A 26,674-nucleotide genomic window follows, 5' to 3' on the forward strand; every position below is an offset into this window, starting at 1 on the left:
AACATTGGGTAAATCTGCCCATTTGTACTCGCTTTAAAACAAATGCATAGCTTCATGGTTAACTTTGAGTAACTTTGTTGATGCCACTGGCGCCTGTAGGAAGGCCATTCTAAGGTTGTACTAGTAAGCATAAGTGAAGGTTATCAGTTTGTTGACTGCAGAGTTTTGCTTGCACTGGTTTTCCTTGTGATGTCTTTGTGTTTCTGAAAGATGGTAGGATTATGTGCACTTCATATGGGAAACTTACCCCCATTGCTGGTCCTTAAAGTAACTTCACAATTCCAGGCTATGTAATGGCCTGTAAGACTATCTGTTAGATTATTTTTTTTTCAGTTCAACGCCTTATTTGTTAGCCATGAAGAAATAAGCTACTAGATTTTCTATCAACATTTTCTCTGAGGATGCCTGAAAAATATCGTTGAATCATGAAGGGGCCCATGTTGTCAACCAGACTTGTAGTTGTGGTGCGCTGGGACTCATAGTGGCCATTCCCTGCATTTAGCCATTGTGCATTTGTCTATCTGTTTGTGTGAAGCCGGTTTTGTAACAGGCTGCTCACCTGCCAACACTGGAAATACATTAGACCTTGGTTAAAATGGTTTGATGTTTTATTTTTTATTTTTAGGAGTTGCCTTTTTGAGTGAAGTGTAAACGAGAAGCTTCATTTGTCGATGAAGCCGCCCTATCTGCCAGTGACAATGCCCACAATGTGTCCATTCTTCCTGTTGCCGCTCCTAATTGCATGCAGATATGACCACTGTTTCTTCGCAACTTCTATAGCCTCAGGCAGAGCTTCTGTCAAAGAAGCACATCTAACTAAAGTTCACTCTGCTGATCCGCTCACTGCCTTGAATGGGGCCTTTGTTCACGTTGCAAGCTTCACATATGGCCTGTCCTGCAGTGGAAAAATGATGAAAGCAGCATGCATATGGAGTTTAACACTCCAAAGCAGTACAAATGAATTCTATGGTGCTATTCCTATTGGACCACGAAAAGCTGTCGAACATTCGACGGATGCCTGGCAATGAATGTTTGAACATCCGCTGGACATCTGTAGAGGTCCGCAAATGTCCGACAGATGTACATCGGTTCTCGATGGAAGTCTGGCACATACAAAATGGTAGTCCAGTGAGAGTCCCATGGATGCCAAAATCGGATATTCAGACGTCCTTCAAACATCCGGAAACTGATGTTCCTTTTTTAAACAGCCACAAGACGTCCCGTGGAAAATTGTCGTTTGAGCAAGGGACGTTCAGAGGACATCAGAACCCGGCCGTCGCATGCGGGACGTCCAAAACACTACCCCCTGGACCAAACTTTCTGACTGGACAGACCATTTCCTTTTGATCAAAAGAGGTGTATTGATGCAGTCTGTAGTGTTTCAGCAATACTTACTGTATTGGCTTACTGAATTGTTTCTGCAGGGCAGATGCGGAAACATGCCATGTTTCCGCATCTGCTGTCTGCTGGAAGAGTGCCAGTGGCATTCAAAAATGCACAAAGTGACAGCTGGTGTGATGCGAGTCATTGAGTTTACACACTCAGAAATGAGCTTTCTTGACCAAGGGGCGAACAGTTAGTATTGCTGAAACACTACAGACTGCATCAATACGCCTCTTTGATAAAAAAAATGCATTGTACGTGTCACTGACACAACAAACCGTGGCACTCTGGAAAATTGTCTTGATCTGAACATAAAAAACTGGCTTCCATGTACAGCAGGAGTTAAACATGCAGTAACTGTAGTGAGGAAGCCATTCTTGTCCTTCTGCGGTATAGCAGCTTTCATACGCACTGGCATCAACATATACTGAGCAAAAATTGACAGTTCACTTCATACTACAAATTTATTGTCTTAGACATGACTGCACACTGTATCAAGATGAAAAGTAGCCACATAAAAAAATATATTGAGAAATGCCAAATGATGGGTGCATAAATGCGTGCATGCTTTACTAGTACGCAGGTTTTAGTGAAACGCGTATTCAAAATTGCACTTTATTTCAAAGTATCACAGCAAAGAACACTGCAGCTGCAGTCCCAGTTCAACGATTAAGATATTGCCACTAATGACCAGTAAACTACCATTTAGGAAAAGGCACAAAGCATTTCACAACGCAAACCTGAAGACATGATGGCCATGCGAATACTCGCAAGGCACAGTACATAAGAAACGTACGTTCCTAAGAATGCAAAACTGGCACCAAAAAAATACAAGAGCATGGCTTCCAGGCTTGCTGAAAACAAAAATTGCACTCTGACTAGTGGAACCAAGACAAGATTAGGTGAACTGCCTACATAGTACCCATTATATATGATCCACAAAAAGCAAAAACAGGACATCATTTAAAACAAACGACTAGTATCATCAACCAAGTGCACAATAAACGCTTTGATATTGAAGGAACACAATACTAAAAGTTAATAAACTAGATGCACCTGCAACAAGTTTACTGGTAAGCAACAAGCAGTAAAACTAAAACAAACTTGAATAAGCATTAAAAGCTAGAATAAGAAATACGACTAGTATTTCGTTTATTACAGAAACACCACAGCTGGTTGAGCAGCTATGAAAAGTTGCCTGGTTGTGCTTAACACCCAGCACAAACCATGCAGTACACATATACCTGGATATTATTTGGTGATGTCTTACAAACAGTGCCAAAAATTAAATGCACTTTAAAAATAAAATACCAAAATAACAGACAATATCACCGGGGAATTATGGTGCAGCTGGTCAAAGGTGGCCATTACAACTTCAAAAGAAAAAAAATCCCACTGATAATCTCAAACAATGTATCAAGAAACACTCATGAAACATGACTTGAGAGATCTTACAGCAAAGCATGATGTACATGAACCACCAGTGAATGGCTGAATACTACGTGGATAACCATTTCAACATCAAAAGGAATCAGTGCCCTAAAACTTGAGGAAGAAAAAAGGTGCATCAAACAATGTGTGTGAAATTTAACTAGCAAAGTGCACAAAAGCACAATCACCAAGGTTTCATTTGTTTTTACCACTGATGACAGTGCCTGGTGCATGAAAAATGATGGAAGGGTGACATTCCCTGAGAGTTCTGTGCACTGCGGTGTCAGCAGTAGATGGCAGAAGTCACGTGCGCTCAAAAAAAAAAACCATGAGCCTTTTGCTGCTCTCTCATATGTTCCAAGCGCACTTAGCTTGTAGTGGCTCTGAGTAGCATCAGACGACAAAGCAGCGAATGAGTCACTGCCTGTGACTGCAAGTGACTGGCAGCAGTTTCGCATACAGACCACAGATGTCTGAGCTCACAAGAAGACACTCCAAGTGGAAGACAGCACTCTAGAGAAACATCTGAGGCACCCTTAGGCACCACCAGCTTTGTCTTTCATAATGCCCTGCACATCATCCATACCAATAAGTAGAACCTGAATATTTGGCATCTGTACCTCTTTAGGTTGACACCAAAAAAGAAAAGGCAAAAACATAGGGTGTGCCAAGCTTCAGCAAAAAGCACAGGTGAATAACAAAGCAACATCAGTTCGTGTGGTGTGCCGACACAATACTGTTAAACATGAAGGTTTATGTGCAGGTCCTGTGAAAAATCCGGAGACTTCAGTGGCTGACTGCTGTGACATCCCTTTGCCCTTGCCCAAACGTAGCACTGGCTGCTATGGGTTACAAAGGGACTGCTACGGCTCACATTTCAGTTGCCATCTGCAAAACAAAATAAGTGAATAATGTTCTGTTAATGCACAGTTAACATAAAAAGTGTACTTTTAGGAAAGAAAAAGCACGAGAAAAAGAATGCAACAAAGAAACAACACGCCATGTGCAATCTGCCAGCTATGATGAAGTAACGTTCAGCTCTACTGGCAGCTCCCACTTTTCAGCGCACATGCTTCTCTCCTTGCTTGTAAAAGAGTAAAAGAATTGAGGGCAGCACAGTTGCTTTTGCACGGAGCCTACTGCCATCTGCACAATCCACATGCGGAATCGCTTCCGCGCACACAGAAGAGATTCATTGTAGCAGAATGAGGATCATGCTGTGCTAAAACTGTATTTTAAAATCTCATCCTGTGGGTGGATAATCCTGCAACAACCGAACATAATTCAATGGCGACATGAAGCGCGCTGCCGCTGCATTCAGGCCGGTCACATTCTCGAAAGTTTTGATTCCAGTGTCATATAACATGAAGTCTCCTGTGTTCTTCATGCTCAACATGCCGCCTGCGAGGTGAAAAAGCTACGATGCAAAACTCAAGTTCCGTGCCGTTGAATATGCGCTGGAAAGCAGGAACCAGGCAGCAGGAAGACAGTCGAACGTGAGTGAAGAAACTATACGGAACCGGTCGATCAAGCCAACAAAAAGGCACGCGTGTCAGAGCTCGGAAATCACCTGCGCACGGCAGCTGCTGCACGTGTGTATTTTCACCATACCCACTGACGAAGTGATCCTCAGCACATTATTATAACGCTTACCAATTTTGTTGACACCACATTCCGCGGGATCACAGAGGCTGCACTCCACCACCATACCCTGCAACTCGGCAGCATCGCATCCTTTTCGGTGAGGACGTCACGAGTTTGAGTCGACAGGCGGGAAGAATTTTAAATACAATTTTCTAAGCGATAAATCACGATAAATCAACGACTATCACTTTTTCATAAACTGCATCATCATCCGTCACTTCATAACGACTTTTTTTCTTTGCATCTTTCAATTTTTGACCGCTGCGATCATCCCTTTAAAGTTAGGCATTTCACGTGCAAAACATTTAACTATGCACATTCATTCTTGCCATGCACAATGTCTGACTGGAACACTCTGCCTTCCCATATCGCAACAACCACTGATCCTGATAAGTATTTCAATCTTATATCTTCATAACTACTGCTTAACTCTTTGCATACATTGTCACTTTATTTGTTCATGGCTTCCTTTTTTGCAGAATTGTTACTAAAACGATTCTTGCATTAGTGTTCTGTTTGTAAAATTTTAATACTGTAGAAATTTTCACTCTTTGCTGCGCTGCCATTCTTTTGATTCTTTTGCTTGTTTATGTCATGCTAAGTGTTTTATTTGTGTTTTTTGTTTTATATTTGTGGTTTTGTTTTATTTTGATCAATTGCCTTTACCCACCCCCTTATGTAATACCCTCTCGAGGACCTTTAGGGGTATTTTGTATAAAAACATAAATAAAATGCATTTTTTCATCCTGGACACAATGCACCGCCAGAAAGAGTCACGAAATCAATTTTCACTGAGAAGAATAACTGGGTGCTTCCCTCAGTGTACCTTTAAGTTGGCTTTCCTACGTTGGACTTACTCACTCTGCAGCCTATGCTACGTTGAAAATCACATTCAGCAGCTGTCAGCCGACGACTGCAGAGTTCTTGGAATGTGAACAGTCGTAGCAGCAGAAACTTTTCTCATGCCATAAGGCAACATTACGAGTCTCATGTATCTCTAGGCACTTCAAATGCACCATTCATGTACCACGGCATTAATTTAAAGTCTTTGTGATTACAATAACGCACTACGAGCTTCCAATATTCTCCAATTCCCACTTCACGGCCCGCCACTATGCACAGAGGCAGACCGCAACCGCAGTGTTTTTCTTCACGATTCACTGCAATGAATGAGTCACTCCATACATTTTTGGTCAGGAACCGAAGTGTCCATATTACCATCAACGAGGAACGACTGTACATACGAGCCAGTAAGAATGCTATATTGCGAGACTATGCATGGGAGGGGGATTATAAATTTTTAAGACTCACACAACATTTCCCTGGCAGAGAATAAAAGGAACTAAGTATTACGAATTTGCCAAGGCACCAATCATGCCCATGCGTACCACAGAGCTAGTTATTCTTGAAGAATGCTCAAGCAAAGTATATATCTATGTATATACGCACACAACTGTAAGCACACTTTTTTTAGCAACTTTATAAGCTTCAAAGCTTTTAATAAAAACTGCCACTGTAGAACTGTAGTGGAGCAATGAACAAGGATAGCTTCCTTCTTTTTTGATCTCAAAAGTGGAGGCTGACATCATAAACCAATCCAAAGTAATGTAATCTAATCCAATCTAATCCAATCCAATCAAATCTAATCTAATCTAATCTAATCCAATCCAATCCAATCTAATCCAGTCCAATCTAATCCAATCCAATCCAATCTAAGGCCGCCGGTGGTGGCACCGCCACTACTCGCAGACGGCGCGAGATGGTCGCCCAGCTCTTCGGCGTGACGTCACACAGAGGTCATGCGAAAGGTCAATGGTGGCACCGCCGCGTCACGGCAAAGGCTTGAAAGTGCAAGTAGTAAAGCTTCCGCTTTAAAACACGCCTTGAAGTGGAGGTAGTTTTCCGGTGCACAAAGCTAAAGACCTGCACGAAAATTAGCAGATATCTTGCGCTCAACCCAGAGTAGAGAAAACTCACCTGGATCACCAGGCTCCCTTGTTAGTGAGTGGACCCTGCCACCGGTGTAATTACCTAAGATCAGCCATGTGATCAGTGTGATGGTTTAGACGTAACCACAAGCTTTAGGCTTGCGGGCTGTTTTTCAGTGCTAATGCCATGTACTAGTGAACTCCTTCGTAAGCATCGGGACCGAGTTTAGGCAATGATATTGAAGGCAGGGTTCACCTTAGGTATACATAAAAAGGCAGGAATGAAAGGAAGCAAGATAATTATGCCAGCCACGTTTTCCAGCGCCGTATAACAGCCCTGGCAAGAATATGGCTGGATGGAGCCTGCCCAGTAATTAAAAAGCACACCACACTATGGAAAGGCAATGATGAAACCACGCATGAGACTGCTGAACTGGGTTGAACTGCTGTGTTTAAAGATGTATAAACCTTTGTCCCATTCTCCTCAGCAATGGCCTTTGGTTTTCAGTTATTCAAAGCCAGTGTGAGTAACAGCTATGGCACGATTTTGTTGAAACCTTATGTACAGCAACATGACAGTTCCAACATTTGGCTATAACTTTTGTTTGTCCACTTGCTTGCACGCATGGTAATGCAACCCAAATGAACTGCTTTACTACACATGTCACAAAGGTATGTAACTTGCCAAATCAACACTGTGGTAATAAAGCATGCCATACAGGAGAGCCCAGAATTATTTCAGTCACTCGGGGAGTTTATCAACTAAGCAACTCACCGATCAGCACATGCGTGCTAAGCAAACTGAATGAGATGTGAGGGAGTAAAGGACAGGTAATCCAACATCCCGGTACTTATGTCCTTCCCCGAGACGCTCACAAACCTTACAAAGAGGAATGAAAACTCTATTCAGGATTCTGCAGAGAAAAGTATCAACGACAACTCAAAAGAATCACGACTACATATGAAATGTTTTTCTGAGAGCCTCCGCGGCCCTCATCAGTCAGGTCTACCAGCATAACTTTTTATTTGGCCCTAAGTTGAACAGAGGTTAACTCAACACCAGTTATTCTATAGCAAGTTCCTCATATAGCTATCACTGCAAGAGGCAAGCACTGAATTGGTTTGCAAAAATCCATTTCATGGTCATGTGTGCGGGAAAAAATTTGTAAATAAAAGGGGAGAAATTTCTTTTTTTTTCCAAGTTTCATTCTTGCAATGAGGAGAGAGGTACAACATTTGCTGATGCTACAGGCAACCAAAATTCAATTTTCTGCAACTGGCTCTCCATTCCCGCTGAAGTTTTTAAGCAAGCAGCAGCCTTTGGCTTACCTATAATTACACTGGACGTCTTCAAGGCTGAAAGGTTCAGCTTGTTTTTCCTCCCAGCCCAAGAGAACTTTGCTGCCAGCTGATCGCTTGTATGCCAGCATGCGCTTAGCAGCGACATTTGAATTTCTCCACCCAAGCTGCACAAGTTCTCGCACCTGCAAAGAAAGCATGCGCGGTTTTTATGGAATGCATCTCCAGTACATGAAGAGGAACAGATCATTTTGCAGAACATTTTACTTTTCGGTAAGTGTATGGGCACAAAAGGAAACAAAGATGCTGAAAAGTGCGTACCACATAAAAGAAAAAAAACCAATGCTCAAAACAGGTTTAACAGGGCACAGCATAATTGCCGCTAAGCATAAAACATACACTCGGGTTGCATTGCTGCTAACACTAAGCACATACTCAAACACAAACATATCGTCCTCCAGCTAAGGATTTCTTGCAAGCATTTATCGTATATATAATGTGGCGTTGGAAATCACACAAAAATTACCCCTGGAGACTATTTGCATACTGTATTTTTTTATTATAGCACGCACCTTTTTACTGAAAAAAAAAAGTCACCTAAAAATTGCATGCGTGTGACAATCGAACATGACTATGCCAACAATGCTTTTTTTTTCTCACCTTTAAAAATAGATGCGCGTTACAATTGAGGGCGCATCAGAATCGAGTAAACACGATATTCTGGTTGGCAAAGGCTAGTTTACATAGCTCCGGGACAAAATTTTGTCACTTCACTTACAAGCACAAAAATTTTACTCTTAGCGAAGCAAGAAACTTTACGTTTCACATGCACACAAATGGTAAAATTGAACGATATCATTACCAAGCTATTCTAGGCTCTAATTTTGCAGAGAAAAGTGGTAAAGATTTGTGCCAATGTTTTTGTTAAAAGAACTACAATGAGGCGAGTATCCGTACCGCATCCCTTTTAACATATGAATATACCTGCATTAGAACTGAAAACTGCTTCAAGTACAAGACAGTTGACTGAGCGAAGATGTATACGAGCTTAAACGGCTTTTTTCCTACAAAATTTGCCGCGTCGAACTGCACACGTGTGCATGTAAAAACACAGAGCATCAAGGATGCTTATCAGCGACCGATAAAAACACTGAATGGTCTGTTTGACACTTCGGTAGTTTTCAGCACACAAAAATGTGGTAGACAGGTTAACCATTTTCCGTTCGCCAAGACTTGAAGCAAGTGAGACACATGTGCCCAGCTGTCCTACAAATGGTCAAGCCAAGAAGTGTGTTCATATTAAATTCAGAACAATAAGAGATGAACAGAATACTGCTGGAAAATCCAGCCAGGTTACCTACCCAGAGCGGGTGTATTGTGACAGGAACCCCAGAAAAGAAAATCTTCTACACAGGTCGTTTCCACTTTGCTAAGTAAACTGTGAGGTGGAATGACGAGGGAAAATAGATTGTGTATCTAGATGTCTTCCTACAGAAGCCAGTGTTTCTTGAGGAGCTGCTAATGCAAAGGGATGCAAAGCATCAAAAGATTGATGAACATAAAAGAAATTTCTGACAGGCATGCAGTTCGTGCAGTTCTAGCATTCAGTAAGCTCTTGCTCTGCACAATGAAACTTTTGACAATAACCACACCAAAATGTGACTCCTGGGGTGAACCATTCCTGATGCCTGTAACATTTTGCATTTAACCCTTTCGGCCCTGGCGGTGTGAATTGACACAACAGAAATATTACGCTCAGGCCTCAGTAACAGCAGAAAATACTATTATTTTTAATACCTTAGGGATCCTTAGGGACCCCTGCTGCTATCGACATCGCTGTTCATGGACTTCCATTGAGCTGTGCGGTCTAAGGAAGAAGAAGTAGCAGCATGGGAGGCATGGAGTGAAGAAGCCGAGGTGTAGCAAATTTGTGCATATTTGTCTTACTAACCATTCGTTCTTCACCGCTCAGACTTTTATATGTTGCATGAAACGCCTATCCAAGCTCACATCCCCGTCGTAAATATTACTGAATGCGTAGACGCTGCGTTCGAACACATTTTTGACATGTGCGATTTTGACACCATCAGGACTCATTGGTTGCCAGCGGTGGCCATTGAGTGATGATAGGTCATCTTGGTAGAATGAAATCTGCTAGTATTTTAGCACTAACAGCCTTTTTGGACTGCTGACATGAATGTTAATTACAGAAAATGGACAAAATCTTAAAATTTGCTTTCTGATGAATTGGAAAATGGAAATTTTCGCTATCATACGTGGTGAATATTCGGAGTTTTGTATTCACAGGGCTCAAAATGCGCAAGCAAGTAGGAAAAAATTTCAAAACACGCTAAATTTTGATCTTTTGAATCGCCCACACCTAAAATGTGTTTGAATCGCCCGCGCTTCTGCACGCCACGCCATCTAGGGAGAGCGAATGAATCTAGCATCAACGGCTGCCTAGCATGTGACTGACACGTGATCGAACCAACGCCCGTGCTCCCCGGCCCTGGTTATATTAACTCTATGCCGGCCACCCTGCCGCCACAATTTCCGACTCGCGCACTATCTCTATGATGTCTGCAGTCCATTCTGTAGACGCCGTCACGGAACGCGTCGTAACATACAGCAGTTTCATTTGAAACGAAGATAAACATATTCAGGGCGGTTGACAGCGGGCTCAAGGAAAAGTCATTGCCGCGGACTTCGGTGTTGTGCCTAGCAATCTATCAGCCATCTTGAGCGCAAGGCAGAAGATTGCAAACGTCCACTGTGATGGCGTTGTGAAGAATGACAGCAAGAGTGTAAGGCTTTGTCACCACCAGGATTTTGAAGACGCTTTGTTTGCATGGTTCAAGGACGTTATAGTGCGTAACCTGCCTGTGTCTGGTGCCGTCCTTCAAATGAAGGCGAGAAGTCTGACTTGCGTCTGAGGCCACAATGACTTTCATGCAAGCAGTGGCTGGCTGCAGCGATTTAATGACCGCCATCAGATTGTTTGCCACGTCTTGTCTGGCGAAGAAGCAGCCGTTGGTGCTGACAACTGCGAGGAGTGGGCAGAAAGCTTCAGCATGCAACTGGAAAATCTCGGCGAAACGACATGACGTCAACTGGTGGTTCCGAACGTTGCGTTCGAGGAATTCATCTGTGCCGATGACAACTTTGCTGTGGCGGCCGGACTGACCGACCAAGAAATTGTTGATCAGGTGGTTTCTACAGATGATGCTACAAACAGCGATGCATGTGAAGATGGCGAAGTGCGAGCTCTCAGCAGCGCCGAGGCCGCTGACATGGCCAGGAAGTTGAGGGGTACCTCTGGAACCTACCTGCGGCCAAATCAGCTGACATCGGGAAAGCGCTGCTCTGTGTTGATTTCGTCGAGAAATTTAACCTGTCAAATAGTGTGAAGTGCCGCCAAACGAAGATTGCGTCGTTTTTCAATAAATTAGTTTTTGCACCTGGCCAGCATCCCGATTTGTGAGTTCGCGCTTGCTTTCCTGTACGAAATGCAAGGTGAGGTTTGACATGCATATACCACGCGTTAAATTCTAAAATAGTGCATTTTTTCAACCCTCTGCTGCCCATCCTAAAGTGCCCTTTACTTGGGTTTATTAACAGACCTTTTCTGCGGGAATTTGGGTGAATACTTTTATAACGAATATTGGATATAACGAACGAATTTACGCGCAAAATGCGACTTCGTTTAACGTGGTTGGACTATTAAACTTCAAGGGACCAGAAAAAACTGTACGAATTGTTGTATGACCCCAGGAAAGCTGACAGGAAAAGCTTTCGCTGCGATGTATTTTTAAGTGGAAGCTATATTAGCTTTGTCCAAGCCATTTAGTAGAAGCAGTTTAGGCAGTACAACAGCAGCTGTGCCACACGTTATGCGAAATTGATTATGGGGACACCACCCACCTCAAAGTGTGATTAAGAGGTCCAGTGACGCAGAGAGCCAGTTATGCACATTTCCTTTTGCTCTGTTCTAAGCAGCAGACAGACGCTACAGTGGCAGCAACGCAAAAGGCTCTTTATTCGAGGCAGCAGCGTCCTTTTATAGGCAACACTGCATGCCGGTCAGGCACACGTGATTTCCGTTACAATGTTATCAGACTGACTGGCTGATACAGAACATTCCTTCCTCCTTCATCAAAGCTACACGCGTTTCTTTCCGCGTTCATAACTGGAGGCTTGATGGCGGTCAGGAGGACGTCTTGTGCGATTACTTCTTCGCAAATGAGCCTGTTCGGGTGTAGCCATGGTTGATGCGGTGAAACTTGAAGGCTGCGCTGCCAAGTGCCTTGCCTCGGGCTGCGATGCCGGTTCCTCATTTGAAGTGGCGTCATCTAAGCCACCATCGTCAAGCTTGTCCGCAGTGGGACCACTAATCACGGAGCCAGCAGGGGATCTTTTTCCGAGGGAGCTGGTGGCAAGTCTCGCTGAACAGCGGCACTTGGAGTGGACTCAGGATGCGCTTCTTTTGCAACGTCCGGATGGAGTGATGCCTTTGGACCCGATATCCAGCTGGGTCTCAAGTGGTCGATATGCACAAAACGAAACTGGTCACCGACATTGACTACAAACGTAGAGTCGCTTACGCGTTGCACTACGACCGCTTCCTCCCATGACAGGGTTTCCCCTCTCGTAGTCTCGACGAGAACTGCATCACCGGCTTCCATCTGCGGGTTCCCTCCTCGGCCCTCGTTGCGATGAGTGGCGTCTCTGGCTTGGCGGCTGGTTTTGTGGCCTGCACAAAACTTGGCTTCCGGAGCGAAAGCTTCACTCGGGGCTGTCGTTTCAGGAACAGCTCAGCCGGCGTTCTCCCTGTTACGGAGTTCGGGGTGCTCCTGAAAGCAAGCAAGAAGTCGTTAAGTCGTTGGTGCAGAGTTCTGTTCCGCCCTGCTAGGTTATCGTGAAGCACTTGCTTGAGTGGAGTGCCTTTTGTCGTCTGGACTAGCCTTTCTGCTGCCCCGTTCGATGAAGCGTGGTAGGGTGGCCTACGCGTGTGGCGAATCCCGTGAGAAGAGGTGAAATTGGGGAACTCCTGCGCAGTAAACTGAAGTCCGTTATCGCTGATCAGTTCCTCCGGGTAGCCATATAATGCAAATATCTCCTTGAGACAGTCGATTGTTTTCGACGTCGTCGTAGTGCGGAGGCATTTTACTTCTATCCACTTTGAGTAAGAGTCCACTAGAAGGAAGAAGTTCGAGCCATCCTTCATGGCGAAATCGACATGGACTCTCTGCCAAACACGAGCTGGATAAGTCTATGGATGGTGGGGACGCCTTCGTCCCCTGCGTTCACTTTCCCGCACTGCACCCCACTGTTGTTAGCTGCCCCCGAAAAGCACTCCCTTTAGTTTGGTTACTCTAGCTAACAGGGGAGGGCGCTCGCGTCGCAGCGACAGCAGCGCTACGGATGGCGTGTTTGGTCGCTCGCGCGCAGGGGAAGGCTAGCGCTCTTCTCTCTGAGATCGGGAAGCGAGCAGACGTTTCGCTCGCAGCTTCGCTCTTCGTCGACGGGCGCCCCTCGGTCGGAACTTACTCCCGCCGAGCCCGTCCCGCTCGACCTCGGAGTTCCCTTTGCCCTACCGTGGGCGGACGTTCGCTCGTAGCCGTGCTGGTGAGTCGGACATCCTAGATTCCTCAGTGTATTTTGTTGCTAGCTGGCGTTATTGTTGTTATAGCAATAAATGCCTTGTTTGTGTCAGCCAGTGTGTCGTTCCTTTGTTCCCGTAGAGCACGGCCCGCCGTGGTCGGCGTGCGCTCATTAGCGTACGCGACCACGGGGTGGGGTCCGCGCGGTTTTGAACTGAGTCAGCCGCGCTTAAACGGGGAATACGTGTTTATCTCCCCCATTTCAACCCCACATCTGGCAGCCCAACGTGGGGCCTGCTCTTGGAACATTGGACGACAGTCTGTTCGGTTCGAGGAACGCTCTTTGTCCGGACTTGACAAGTGCTAGGCCTAGAGTGAATTTTGATCGCTAGGACCTGCGGCATGCTTTCTTGAGTGCGCGGTGTATTGCGCTGCAGCATGTTTGAACTTTTCGACATGCTCAGCATGTTTTTTTGTGAAGTTTTCTTCCTGGAGTTTCTTCAAGAACCACTTGGTCCGCATCGAGGGAGCGCGAGGCCTAGCGCCCGCGGAGTTGCCGAGCCCGAAGCGAGTGAGTACGGAAGCCGCGTGGGTGGTCCGAGTTTTCTGTATATATTTTCTCGCTGTCTCTTTTTCGACTCTGGGAGTCGCGGCTCTGGGAGCCGGGTGGCCTGGGGCCACGGGTGCTGTTACGAGCTCGCTGGTATTGCAGCTCGGCACCGGGCGTTCCGACACCGTCCGATACGGTGGGCGCCGATCACTCAGCAGCTGCTTCGTGCAGTGAGCGGGGAGGACCATCCCACAACGCTGATGTCTCCTCGCGGCTGCGCGCACGAAACCCGTTTCGGGTCTTTCTTTTGTTGGGGGTCATCGACCGCCACTATGGTAGTGAGGCCTAAGGCTATTCATAGCTGCCTGCGCCATGTCAAAAGTGACACGACCACCGGACCGTGGTGTTGAGAGGGGGCGCACTTTGCTGGCCGCCTGTTTTTTTTTTTAACCTCGCATGAACCGAGCATTCTCGTTCAACTCAAGAAAGGGCTTTGTTCACTCGAACTTTGCGTTGCACAGCCGCCCGACACGTTTTGCTAGCGAGTTGAGCATTGAGCCACCAGGCCTTTGTGTACGCCGTTTCCCCTCCCGTGACCTACGTTAAAGGCATGCGGAGTGTGTTTTGGCAATCTTTCAGATCCAGCGGAGCCACTGCGGCTTGCTGTCCTGTGCACATCGTCTCGCTGCCGCCTGCTTCGACGGAGCGGCCTGTATCCTGTTCGCCGCATCCATCCGGGGCAGCTGTGGCGAGACCAGACAGCAGCCACCTCTGGCTGCTGTTGCCCTGGCGACTACTGCGGAATCTTGGACTGCAGTGGTCAACCGGCCCTCCTCTTCGCGGGCCTGCGGGCACATAGTCCGCGGGCCATGCGAGTCGTCCCAGCGGAGACCTTCACGCCGCCTTCGGAATACCGCGGAAGACTGCGTGCACTGTCGGCGTGACCTCCGCTGCACGACCTGCCTCAAGTGCATGAAGACCAGGAGACTCCTCCATAGCATGTAACTTGCAGGCGCGTGGGTCTATTTAAGGTTGGGGGGATCTGGGGACGCCTTCGTCCCCTGCGTTCACTTTAACGCACTGCACCCCACTGTTAGCTGCCCCCGAAAAGCACTCCCTTTAGTTTGGTTACTCTAGCTAACAGGGGAGGGCGCTCGCGTCGCAGCGACAGCAGCGCTACGGATGGCGTGTTTGGTCGCTCGCGCGCAGGGGAAGGCTAGCGCTCTTCTCTCTGAGATCGGGAAGCGAGCAGACGTTTCGCTCGCAGCTTCGCTCTTCGTCGACGGGCGCCCCTCGGTCGGAACTTACTCCCGCCGAGCCCGTACCGCTCGACCTCGGAGTTCCCTTTGCCCTACCGTGGGCGGACGTTCGCTCGTAGCCATGCTGGTGAGTCGGACATCCTAGATTCCTCAGTGTATTTTGTTGCTAGCTGGCGTTATTGTTGTTATAGCAATAAATGCCTTGTTTGTGTCAGCCAGTGTGTCGTTCCTTTGTTCCCGTAGAGCACGGCCCGCCGTGGTCGGCGTGCGCTCATTAGCGTACGCGACCACGGGGTGGGGTCCGCGCGGTTTTGAACTGAGTCAGCCGCGCTTAAACGGGGAATACGTGTTTATCTCCCCCATTTCAACCCCACAGGATGCAGTGGCCCTAGTGCCTTCGCAGGCATGGTCGTATGGCACACTGTACTATCGTGCGCAAAAGTGGAGAGACCACGGCTTCGACGGCAGGAGCGGCTGCGGGGCCGCACCGCGGCGCTCCTATCTCGCGCTGCGCGCTCGCTGCGAGATTGCCTCGCGTGACGCAAAACTTTTCCCTCGCTCTCGGGCTGGTGCTTATCATGACTGACAAACTTCTAGAGCGTCTTTCGGCTCTTCTGCTGCTGACGATCGCGTCGAAGGGGAGCGCGCATCGCAAGGAATTCAGGAATAGCGCAGTGGCACTTTAGTGAAGCAAGCGGGCGGTGACGTTGCGTCCACACAATTCACTCGGCAAAGGCCATTCTAATTGTAGTTGCAGCGACGTCTTCTCCCCACAGAAAGATGTGTGTTTTTATGTTGATTTTCGAACACGACTGCACAATATTTTCCCCTTCTAATCGAGGTGCTACCGTAGTCAAATCGGCGATGGGGAACAAGATTTTTCTCCATGAACCGGAAAGCGCATTTCAAAAGTTGATTTCTATTAGGGTCTTCAGTCATGAATGGCTACCGTGAGGCAGTGTTGCATTTTGCGCTGTGTCATTCGCTGGGTGAGTTCCTCCAGATCGGAAGTACGGAAAAGTGGAGAGATCCCACGCGCTGTGATCAGGTCTTTTGTCAGCGCCATAGGACGGAGTGTGCCTGAATGTGCAATGCGTCTGTCCTAAACTTGCTGGCCTGTTCACCAAAGCGTCTCAATAAAGCACGGAGTTTTGGATACGAAAGATGCAGAATGCTGACGAGGCTTCAAACGCTCGACACGACCCACGCCGATGACCATTATTTTCGACGTGGGTTTATTAACGCTATTGCTTTAAAATAAACCACTCTTATTTCTGTGGGGAGAAAATACGACACGTCGCTGCAACTACAATTAGAATGGCCTTTGCCGCTGCGGAGTGAAGTTAGTGGACGCAACGTCACCGCCCGCTTGCTTCACTAAAGCGCCACTGCGCTATTCCTGAATTCCTTGCGATGCGCGCTCCCCTTCGACGCGATCGTCAGCAGCAGAAAAGCCGAACGACGCACTAGAAGTTGGTCAGTCATGATAAGCACCAGCCCGAGCGCGAGGGAAAAGTTTTGCGTCACGCGAGGCAATCTCGCAGCGAGCGCGCAGCGCGAGATAGCAGCGCCGCGGTGCAGTCCCGCAGCCGCTCCTGCCGTCGAAGCCGTGGTCTCTCCACTTTTGCGCACGATAGTACATTGACGGAGAGTGTCTTAAATGTTCTCGTCAATCAACGGCCGCCAAACAAACGACCTAGCAAGCATTTTCATTCTTTGCATTCCAGGGTGTTGTTCATGTAGCAATGTTAATACTGCTTCTCCAAGTTCGTCCGGAATGATCACTCGCTGGCCCCACGTGATGCAGCCTTGCTCATACGATAGTTCGTTTCGACGAACGTAAAAGGGCTGAAATTTATCATCGTGGTGCGCGGGCCAGCCAGATAAGGTGAACTGCACGACTTTGGAAAGAAGGCGATCCCTTTTAGTCGCAGCAGCAACCTGGCTCGCAGTGAGTGGCGTTGACTCAAACACTGCAAGTTAGTTAGTTAGTTATATGGGGTTTTATGGCGCATAAGCAACTATGGCTATCATGCGCCAAACACAAGGTTAGGTGATGTTATGTTAAGTGTATAGAAGTTACATTATAATAGATTTAAAACATTGGCTTTCTTTAGAAACTTACAAACAAGTGAAAACTCGACAAGTGCTTGCTCGCCTAAAAGCAATGCGGGATGAAATGTAATGTGTTCATTGTAAAATACCGTAAAAATTCTTTTTCGAAGTTCTTCCAGATGCGAACAAGAGATTAAAATGTGAATCACTGTGAGCTCCTCACCACACATTTCACACACAGGTTTGTCTTTTTTTGTTAATAAGAAGTTATGGGTGATGTGTGTGTGGCCTATGCGTAAACGACATAAAATTACTTCGATAAAACGTTCTTTATGACGGCATGATTTCCATTCTTTCAAAATAGACTTTACAGTATGCAGCTTGTTGTTTCTTTCATTTTCCCAAGAAGCTTGCCATTTGGCTCTTAGTCTGCTATGCACTAACTTCATGTAATCCCTCGGAGGCAAACCCACATGTTTCACCTCCATGGCTCTGGCTTGTGCAGCACACGTGTCGGCTCTCTCATTATCCCTAATGCCAACGTGACTGGGAACCCAGCAGAATTTTATAACATGTTTTCGTGTTGTGACCTTTACTATATTGTGTATGATGCTTCCAATCAGTGGCTCGGTAGCATTTTTGGAGTTTAATGCTGTAAGGACGCTCCGTGAATCTGTATAAATGATGCTCTTTTTGATGTTTTCATTTGTTATTTTCTGTACCGCAACACAAATGGCATAACACTCCGCGGTGAAAACTGTAGCACATGAGGGCAGTCGTACTGCATTTTCATTTTTTCCTTGTATTACTGCGCTTCCTACATGAGCATGAGTTTTTGACCCGTCAGTATAAAATGCAGTGTAATTTCTGTATTTTTCTTCTAGTGCTAGATATTCTTGTATTGTATGGTCGTGTCGCGTACAGGTTATACTGAGGCGTGTTAGTGTGACGTCACACACTGTGGGGAGAGTGTGCCACGGTGGTAGCGCTTTGTGTCTTGGGGAAATATTTTTGATTTCATTTAGTATGTTCAGAGTTTGACATTTTTCTTCGAAGCGCAAGAGCAACGGCTTAATCGCATAGGGCTTGTTGTTGAAGAGCATTCGGGATGGGCACTTCGTGACAATTGGGTAACAGATGTTTGGGCTGTGAAAGGATTTTTAGGATGTATGTACAGGTTAGTGCAGTTCTTCGATCTTCTAAGGAAGGTTCATTAGTTTCCACATACAGACTTGCTATTGGGGAAGTTCTGTAAGCACCGCAAGACAGCCTTAAACCAAGATTGTGGACAGGATCGAGTCGTTTTATGTAGGACGGTCTTGCTGAGCCATATACTATGGACCCATAGTCTAACTTGGAGCGAACCAGAGAACGATATATATGTAACAGGGAAGCTCTATCAGACCCCCAGCGTTTTCTTGATAGTATTTTCAGCACATTGAGGGCCTGGGAAGCTTTTTTCTTTAAGCTGTTTATATGTGGCAAGAAAGTGAGTTTTTTATCGAAAGTTATCCCTAGAAATGTGTGCTCTTGTTTGAATGGTAATGGGGTTTGGTTTAAATATAGTGCGGGGTCGGCCTGTAGGCCTCGTCTCAAAGAGAACAGAACCGCTACTGTTTTCTGAGGGGAAAATCTAAATCCGTTTCTATCTGCCCAGGTAGCCAGTTTATTTATTGTTATTTGTATTTGCCGCTCACAGGTAGGTATGCTGGAAGACGTGCATGCTATTTGGAGGTCGTCTACATAAACTGAGTATATTATGGATTTTGGGATTACTTTTCCTATGGAGTTCATTTTGATGACAAATAAGGTCGTGCTGAGGATGCACCCTTGGGGCACGCCAGTTTCTTGGATAAAAGTCTTGGAGAAGATTGTGCCTAGACGAACTCTGAACGTTCGATTGGTCAGGAAGTCGCTCAAACAGCTCAGCATCCTGCCGCGGATACCTAGGTCCGCTAGGTCACGGAGGATACCGAAACTGCACGTGGTATCGTAAGCCTTCTCCAGGTCGAAGAAGACCCCGATACAGTGATGGTTGTGGATGAACGCTTCCCGGACTGTGTTCTCAAAGCGTACAAGGTGTGGAACATGTCTTTTTAAACCCGCATTGGTGTATATCTAAAAGTTGCTGGGACTGAAGTATGAAGGTTAGTCTGATGTTTAGAATGCTTTCGAATGATTTTGCTATACAGCTAGTGAGTGCTATTGGCCTGTAACTGGTGGGACTAGTTGGTGGTTTGCCAGGTTTTAGGAAGGGTACTATGATTGCTTCTTTCCATGCTTGGGGGATTTCTCCACTCATCCATATTTTATTGAAAGTTTTAGGAGAGCCTCTATGGCAGTCTCAGAGAGGTGAGCAAGCATGGCATAATGTATATTGTCTGGGCCTGGTTCTGTCATTTTACCGGATGTTAGTACTGTGTTTAGTTCCTGCATTGTAATAAGCTTATTGTAGTCTTCATGTATGCATGTTCCAAAGGGAAGTTTTTGTTTTTCTACTATTGTTTTGTGCTTTTGAAATGTGTGTGTGTAGTTGGATGCGCTTGAAACTGTGGAAAAATTCTCACCCATTATGTTGGCCTGCTCTTCTAATGTTGTTTGAGTACCGGGTGTTGTTAGCATTGGAAATGTGAATGGAGTAGAATTTCCTGTGAATTTCCGCACCTGCTCCCACATTTTCTTTGATGATATTGAGCTGTTTATGGAGGATATGTACTGTTGCCATGATGCCCTTTCTGCGCTGCGTCTAGTGTATCGTGCTTTGGCTCTAGCTCTTTTGAAGATGAGCAAGTTTCCTGCAGTGGGATATCTGCGAAGGTTGCCCCAAGCCTTGTTTTGCTGCTTTTTAGCCAATGAGCATTCATTTGACCACCAAACTTTATGTGTTTTTCGTGCAATTTGAGACATTTGTGGGATGGCTTCTCTTGCTACAGATATTAAGCATGTGGCAAATTTTTCATTTATTTCTTCTATTGTAAGGGTTTCGGCATATTCTTTTTCTAATGTGGCCTTCGTTCTGAAAAGTGCCCAATCGGCGAGGTGAATTTTCCATCGCCGAGGCTTCGTAGGGAGGATAGATGTCGCTGATGTTAGCTTTAAAACCGTAGGTAAGTGATCACTTCCCCGGGGGTCATCTAAAACATCCCAAATAAAATCATCAAAAACAGATGGTGATGCAAATGCTAAATCGAGGTAGGTCATTTTTCCAGAGCCGGGGCAGCAGTACGTTGCTTTTCCCGTATTCATTAAACATATGTTATTCGAAAGAATAAAATCTTCAATGAGCTGACCCCTGGAATCGGTATGCTCACTTCCCCAGAATGAGGAGTGTGCATTAAAATCCCCTATTATTACATATGGCTCTGGCAACTGTTCCAGAAGTTCTTCTAGGTCATGCATGGCTATTGTGTTGTGTGGTGGTATGTACACAGAACATATTGCTATTGTTTTATGGCTAATGATGTTTACTGCGACCGCTTCTACGTTCGTCTTTAATGACGTCTCTCTTGCAGGGACATCGCTTTGCGTAATGATAGCGACGCCTCCTGAGAGTCGGCTAGCTTGTACTCGGTCTTTCCGGAAAATATATTTTTTTAAGATGTTTGTGTGCTGTGGCCCAAGGTTCGTTTCTTGCAGGCACACAGCTGTAGGTGCCATTGTTTTGAGCATATCCGTTATGTCTGTGTAGTTTCTGTGTAGACCTCTACAGTTCCATTGTATTAGATACGCCATTGTGATAAGTTGGGGATTGGGGAAAGTTACTTATTCTCAGGAGCAGTGATTCGTGGTTTCCCTTTCTTCTCTAGGGAGTCTCGCCGCCGCTGCAGCGGTGGCGAACCAGGAGTTGTATCCATCGCCACTTTCGTGGCGCCGGATTTCCGCGGAGAATCCGCGGATGTGTGTGTTTTAGATGTCAGCGGACTTTTGCTGACATCCATCTCCTCCACGGTGGACGTGGAGGATGCTTCTTGCTTGCGATGGCCCGTGGTCTTCGCATTCGTCTTTTTTGTTGGCACCGCTGAACCAGTCCCTGCTCCAGGGGCAGAGTCTCTTGGGCCAGCAGTTGCCTTCTTAGAGGGGTGGGGCGACAGGTCCAGTTCAGCAGAGCTGTTCTGGGTGTCTGTCGCCGAGGATGCCGCTGCTGAAAGTGGGGCCTGAGGGCCTCCGGGGAGGATCGCGTGGTCTTCTCGCGAAAGTTTCAGCCCTGTGAACTGTACCACCGACTTCTGTGGTGGGGACTTGGGTGTTGCCACCAGGTCCAGCGGATAGACCTGTGTGCCGACAGAAACTGAAGGCGGCGGCGGTCCCCGCATCACCGCTTCAGAGTAAGTCCCTTTCTGTTGGAAAGAGACGCGTTTTTTTGCCTCAAGGTAGGACAGGTTTTCTGTGGTCTTCAAAGTTATAATTTGTTTTTCTGTTTTCCAGACTGGGCACGACCTGGAGTACACGCCATGTGCGCCATTGCAGTTGATGCATTTTGGTGTGCGTTCGCATCTTTCTTCTGTATGTGCGTCTTCTGCGCATGTGACACAAGTGGGTTTGCCCCGGCAGGCCAACATGCTGTGTCCAAAGCGCTGGCACTTGAAACATCGTCTCGGATTCGGTATGTATGGGCGGACTTTACAATGGAGGTATGCGGCGTGGATGGAGTCAGGCAAAGTTGTGCTATTGAAAGTTAGTACAATATGTTTGGTCTTGATTTCAGCATTGTTTCTCCGGATGGTTATTCGCCGGGCTGCTATTACTCCCTGTTCGGCTAGTTCTTCTTCCATTTCCGCATCGGTACTCTGTAGGAGTTCATATTCAGATATGACGCCCTTTGAGTGGTTCAGGGTGCGGTGCGGGGTTACCTGTGCGCTCATTTCTCCAAGATTCTGTAATGACATCAGTTTGGTGCTCTGTTCTTTTGTGTTTATTTCTACAAGGAGGTCTCCGGATCGTTGCTTTTTTGCTTTGTAGTCTTTGCCTACACAACTTTTTAGGGTGTTGGCGATGACAAATGCAGATAGGTTGGCTACCGGTACATTAGTGTTTGAGTGAAGCATAAAAAAACTTCGCAAACGTTTCTGGCTTCTGTGGACTCAGTTTCTTCACATCGGTGCGGCCCCTTTTCGGGGGCCGATCAGATTTTTTTGCAGATTTTTCCATACGGCATGTATAAACTAAGGGTTCCTGATACTTTGTCGCCTCTGATTCACCCTTATACACAGAGGAAGGTCCCGGGACTCCCCGCCTGGTAGACAGACGAGGAGCCCATCGGCCGAGGATTGACCACTTCCTCGACCGCCACCGTTCAAGGTTTCTTCCCTCCACCTTTCAACCTATCGCCACGGTACGGATGACAGCTTCGGTATGGGGGCTAAGGGTCCGTGGTGGCGCCAAGCACCAACACCTCGTTACACAAGGTGCCCTTGCGGGAAACACTGCAAGACATTCTTCAGTGTCGTCTTTATGTTTGACCAGAAGTGGAAGCCTTGAAAGGGCGTCGGCAGCTTCCATGTTTTTGCCGTTCCTATAGTTCAGTGTGTACTGATAAGCTGCTAAGGTGATAGCCCAACGCTGAATCCTAGCTGCAGCCAAAGAAGGAATTGGTTTACCTGATGCCAAGATCCCCAACAGTGGTTGGTGGTCTGTATACAGCATGAATTTGCGCCCGTACAGGTATCTATGAAACCTGCTCAGACCAAAAATTAATGCTAGGGCTTCCTTCTCACCGTGCGCATAGTTGCGCTCCGCTACACTCAATGTTCTGGAGGCAAATGAAATGGGTCTTTCCGAACCATCAGGCATGACGTGAAAAAATACTGCCCCAAGACCGTAGGCCGACGTGTCGCAGCTTAAACCGATTGGCTTTTTCACGTCGTAAAAAGTCAGAACTTGACTGTCTACAAGACGTTGCTTGGCTTCCACGAATGATCTTGAGCATTCGTCCGTCCACGCCCAACTCGTGTCTTTTTTTAGCAGATCGTACATTGGTGCAGCTACTGTGGCTAAACCTTTGATGAATTTGGCGTAGAAATTCAGCAGACCCAAGAAGGCTCGTAGCTCAGTTACGTTGCTTGGCTGAGGTGCTTCCGTGACGGCTTTAGCTTTGTTGATGTTGGAAAAATGCCATCAGCTGTCACTTTGTGTCCAAGATAAACGACGGACTGCTTGAAAAATTCACATTTCTGTTCTTTTACAGTGATATTGTGCTTTGCCAGTCGTTGAAGTACCTTTTCCACAGTTTCTTGACAGTCGTCTATATTGTCGCCTACGACGATGACGTCGTCGATATAGCAACCCACTTTTGGAATCCCTTTTAAGACTTCGTCCATTAACGACTGAAAGATAGCGGGTGCGCTAGAGATGCCGAATGGTAGGCGCTGAAACTGGAATAATCCGAGATGAGTGTTTACGGTTAACAGCGTTTTGCTTTCCTCAGCAAGCGGCACTTGCTGATAGGCTTGTGATAGATCCAGAACGCAAAAGATTTTACCTCCTGCGAGCATGGAATACAAATCTTCCGGCAATGGCAAAGGGTAATGGTCAGTTTTTAGCACAGGATTAACCGTGACTTTGTAGTCGCCGCATAACCTTAATCCTGCGCCGCCTTTCTTCGCGACCACCACCAGAGGCGTTGCCCAGTCACTTTTCGTGACCCTCTTTAGTATTCCGGCTTGCTCGAGCTTTTCCAGCTCCTTCGCTACTTCCTCTTTGATGGCAAACGGCATTGGCCGTGCTTTTGAGAACACTGGTTGCGCCCCTTCCTTTACAAAGATACGAGCTTCGAAGTTTTTTACGACGCCTGGGGGGTTCTTGAAAACCTCGGGATTCTTTTTCCGCAAGGCTTCTACCCTCTGCTCGAATGGCCTATCCGTGGACAGGCTGTATACTGCTTTCCAGTTTATCTGAAGTTTTTCCAGCCAGTCTCTTCCCATGAGAGCGGGCATCGGCGTTCCGTTTCCCTTCACTACCACCACGGGCAAAGAGATTTCGCTTGCGTCCTGCTTGACTAAGACGTTTGCTTTTCCAATTACCTTCAGCTTTTCGCTGGTGTAAGTGCTCAACGACACATTGGATTCCACACATTTAACATGCGGGAAACACTGCTTATAGAACTGCTCTGGTACGATCGTGACCGCTGCACCTGTGTCAATTATCATCGAAGCAGTCTTCCCTTCAATGTTCAGGTCGATGCTGTAGCCCCTTGAACTTTTGCCCAAGAAGAACGCAGTCTGACAACTCAAGTCTTTGGATTCGTCGTCCGTGGTGTCGACGTATCTGACAGCTTTTGCTTTGGCTCCGCTTTTGCAGACGGCTTGCAAATGCCCTTTTTTGTTACAATTTCTGCAGGTGTGGTTGCGATACCAACATTTTTCTCCCGCATGACGCTCTCCGCAATGCTTGCGAGCACTTCGCCGCTCTTCCTCGCGTTTATCTTTTGGCCATGCAACCGTCCTCGATTTCTTTTCCTTATCACGGTGACGTTCGCCCTGAATAATGTTGACGCTGCACGGTTTTGTGTCAAACTCATGCATTTGCTTCGCCTGCTGTGCCGCTAGCTTTTTATCTAGCGCCGTTTGGCACGCCAGCTCGACTGTCAAGTCAGACTGTGCAAAAAGAGCCCGTTGCGTTTCCTCGTCACGAAAACCAGCTACAAGCCTGTCCCTTAAGGCATCATTTAAAAACGTGCCGAAATTGCAATCTCTTGCAAAATGCTTCAGTTCAGTGATGACATCTTTGACGCTTTCATTTCCTTGCTGCATTTGGCGATTAAATTTACAACGCTCTGCGATAATTGAATGAGCTGGGCTGAAATGAGCTTCCAGAAGCTGTTTAATTTCTTCGAAAGTCTTCTGAGAAGGCAAATGAGGCACAATTATCTTCTTTAGCTCTTCGTATGCTTGCGCACCGAGTACGTTCAGAAACAACTTCAGTTTCTTGTCTGCAGAGACATCATTTATGTCTACGAAGTTCTCGAAGCGTTCAAAATACGAGCGTATGTTGTCGATTTTCGGGTTGAATTCGGGCATTCTGCCGAGCTTAGGACCATGTCCAGGTTCTGCCATAATGAGCAAATTCCACTTATCTGCGTTCCTGCGCTCCTCCGGCGTTTTTGCGTTACTCCTGGCCTCCAATGAAATTGTGGCTGCAAGGGCTCCGTGTCGCCTTGCACCGTAAGCGGTTCAGCCTCGTGACTGCTGCTGGCCGGCGGCGGTTCACTGCGCGCCGGATCCCGTCCTCGTCGCCAGATGGTCTGTTCTAAGCAGCAGACAGACGCTACAGTGGCAGCAACGCAAAAGGCTCTTTATTCGAGGCAGCAGCGTCCTTTTATAGGCAACGCTGCATGCCGGTCAGGCACACGTCATTTCCGTTACAATGTTATCAGACCGACTGGCTGATACAGAACATTCCTTCCTCAAAAACAACGCAAGGTTTAGACTGCGACTAAGACAAGACCAGGAACTAGACTATCTGTTTCATGCAAGCAGGCCTTGGAGTCCATGAAGTGTGCCGGGAACCTGATCGAACCGAAGACCTCATGCGGAAGAAGGCCAAGTGTGAGATGCCCATATGGGCAGCCGCCTGTGAAACGTCAAAATGGACCTGCCAGTCCATACCTCTCTGTAGCTAATTCCAGTCAGCTTTCGCTGATTACTGAGCTACGACGGTATGCTTACATCTAATAATTTTTTTGGTCAAAGACCGCACAATATTAATTTTCTTTCGAGACAAGCATAGCGTGAGAGACAACCCCCCATATCTCCATCTCCCCCTTCCCTCCCCCCATGTTTCCCCATCTCCAGCAATGCTTCACTGCATGCACACTGGACACAATGAGCAGAACTGTTATCTTTAAACTTTCTGTACATACACCAGTGCTTGCCCACCAGTGCATGGAGACCTGCATTGAACCATAACCAGTCACCCGTTCACCGTGACTTTAGCACTATGTAAAGAAAACAAAACGTTAGAACATGGTGCTGCCCCTGACAGCCTTATGAAGAATTGTCGATAATCTCAATCAGCAAAGTGTAAGTGTTGAAGGAGAGATCATTTCTAAAGAGAATGAGTATTATGGCGATGAAATGGTTCATTTGAAGATTGCACATACATACTGTACATCATTTACAAAGACTATAACAGACTATGCAGATATGATTGCTGGTTTAGCACATTCCCATGGCCAACACTGTGTTTACAACACCGCAAACATTACCTGCTCACTGACACACCTTCTCTGGATGACGAAAAGAAACTGCAAGGCACGTTTTTGGTCACTGAAAAAAAATCATAAGTGGGTCACTGCTTGTACAAGCTAGTTTAGCCATTCAACCCTTTGCGCAAGTTTTGCTATTAATCTGTATGACGTCATCACTGAGTTATGCAAAGTACTACAAGTAGCCATGCAGCCAGGTTCTCTGTTATTTGTCATATTAAACCTATTCTCATCAGTACAAAAAAAAGGATGCTGTTGCAAGAAAAAGGATTTAAAAAAAATATAGTGCTGTCATCATATAGAATTATCCTGAGGTTAACGTT

General features: G+C 46.6%; 1 protein-coding gene across 33 annotated transcripts in view; it reads right to left on the minus strand.

Moving 5' to 3' along the window:
- Positions 1–1,828: 1,828 nt before the first annotated feature.
- The window catches only part of LOC149326128 (uncharacterized), a 53,131-nt gene continuing 28,285 nt past the window's right edge, over positions 1,829–26,674 (minus strand). For 20 of the 33 annotated variants that reach the window (XM_089562590.1, XM_089562584.1, XM_089562582.1 and 17 more), the window contains one exon: positions 9,209–10,728. In XM_089562590.1, the coding sequence (XP_089418716.1) occupies positions 10,415–10,728 (314 nt within the window). In that variant the 3' untranslated portion in view covers positions 9,209–10,414. The other 13 variants (XM_089562601.1, XM_089562579.1, XM_089562578.1 and 10 more) reach the window with 5 other exon arrangements.

Source organism: Amblyomma mixtum, chromosome 10 (assembly GCF_055824585.1).
Source record: "Amblyomma mixtum isolate Tamu chromosome 10, ASM5582458v1, whole genome shotgun sequence".
NCBI lineage: Eukaryota > Metazoa > Arthropoda > Arachnida > Ixodida > Ixodidae > Amblyomma > Amblyomma mixtum.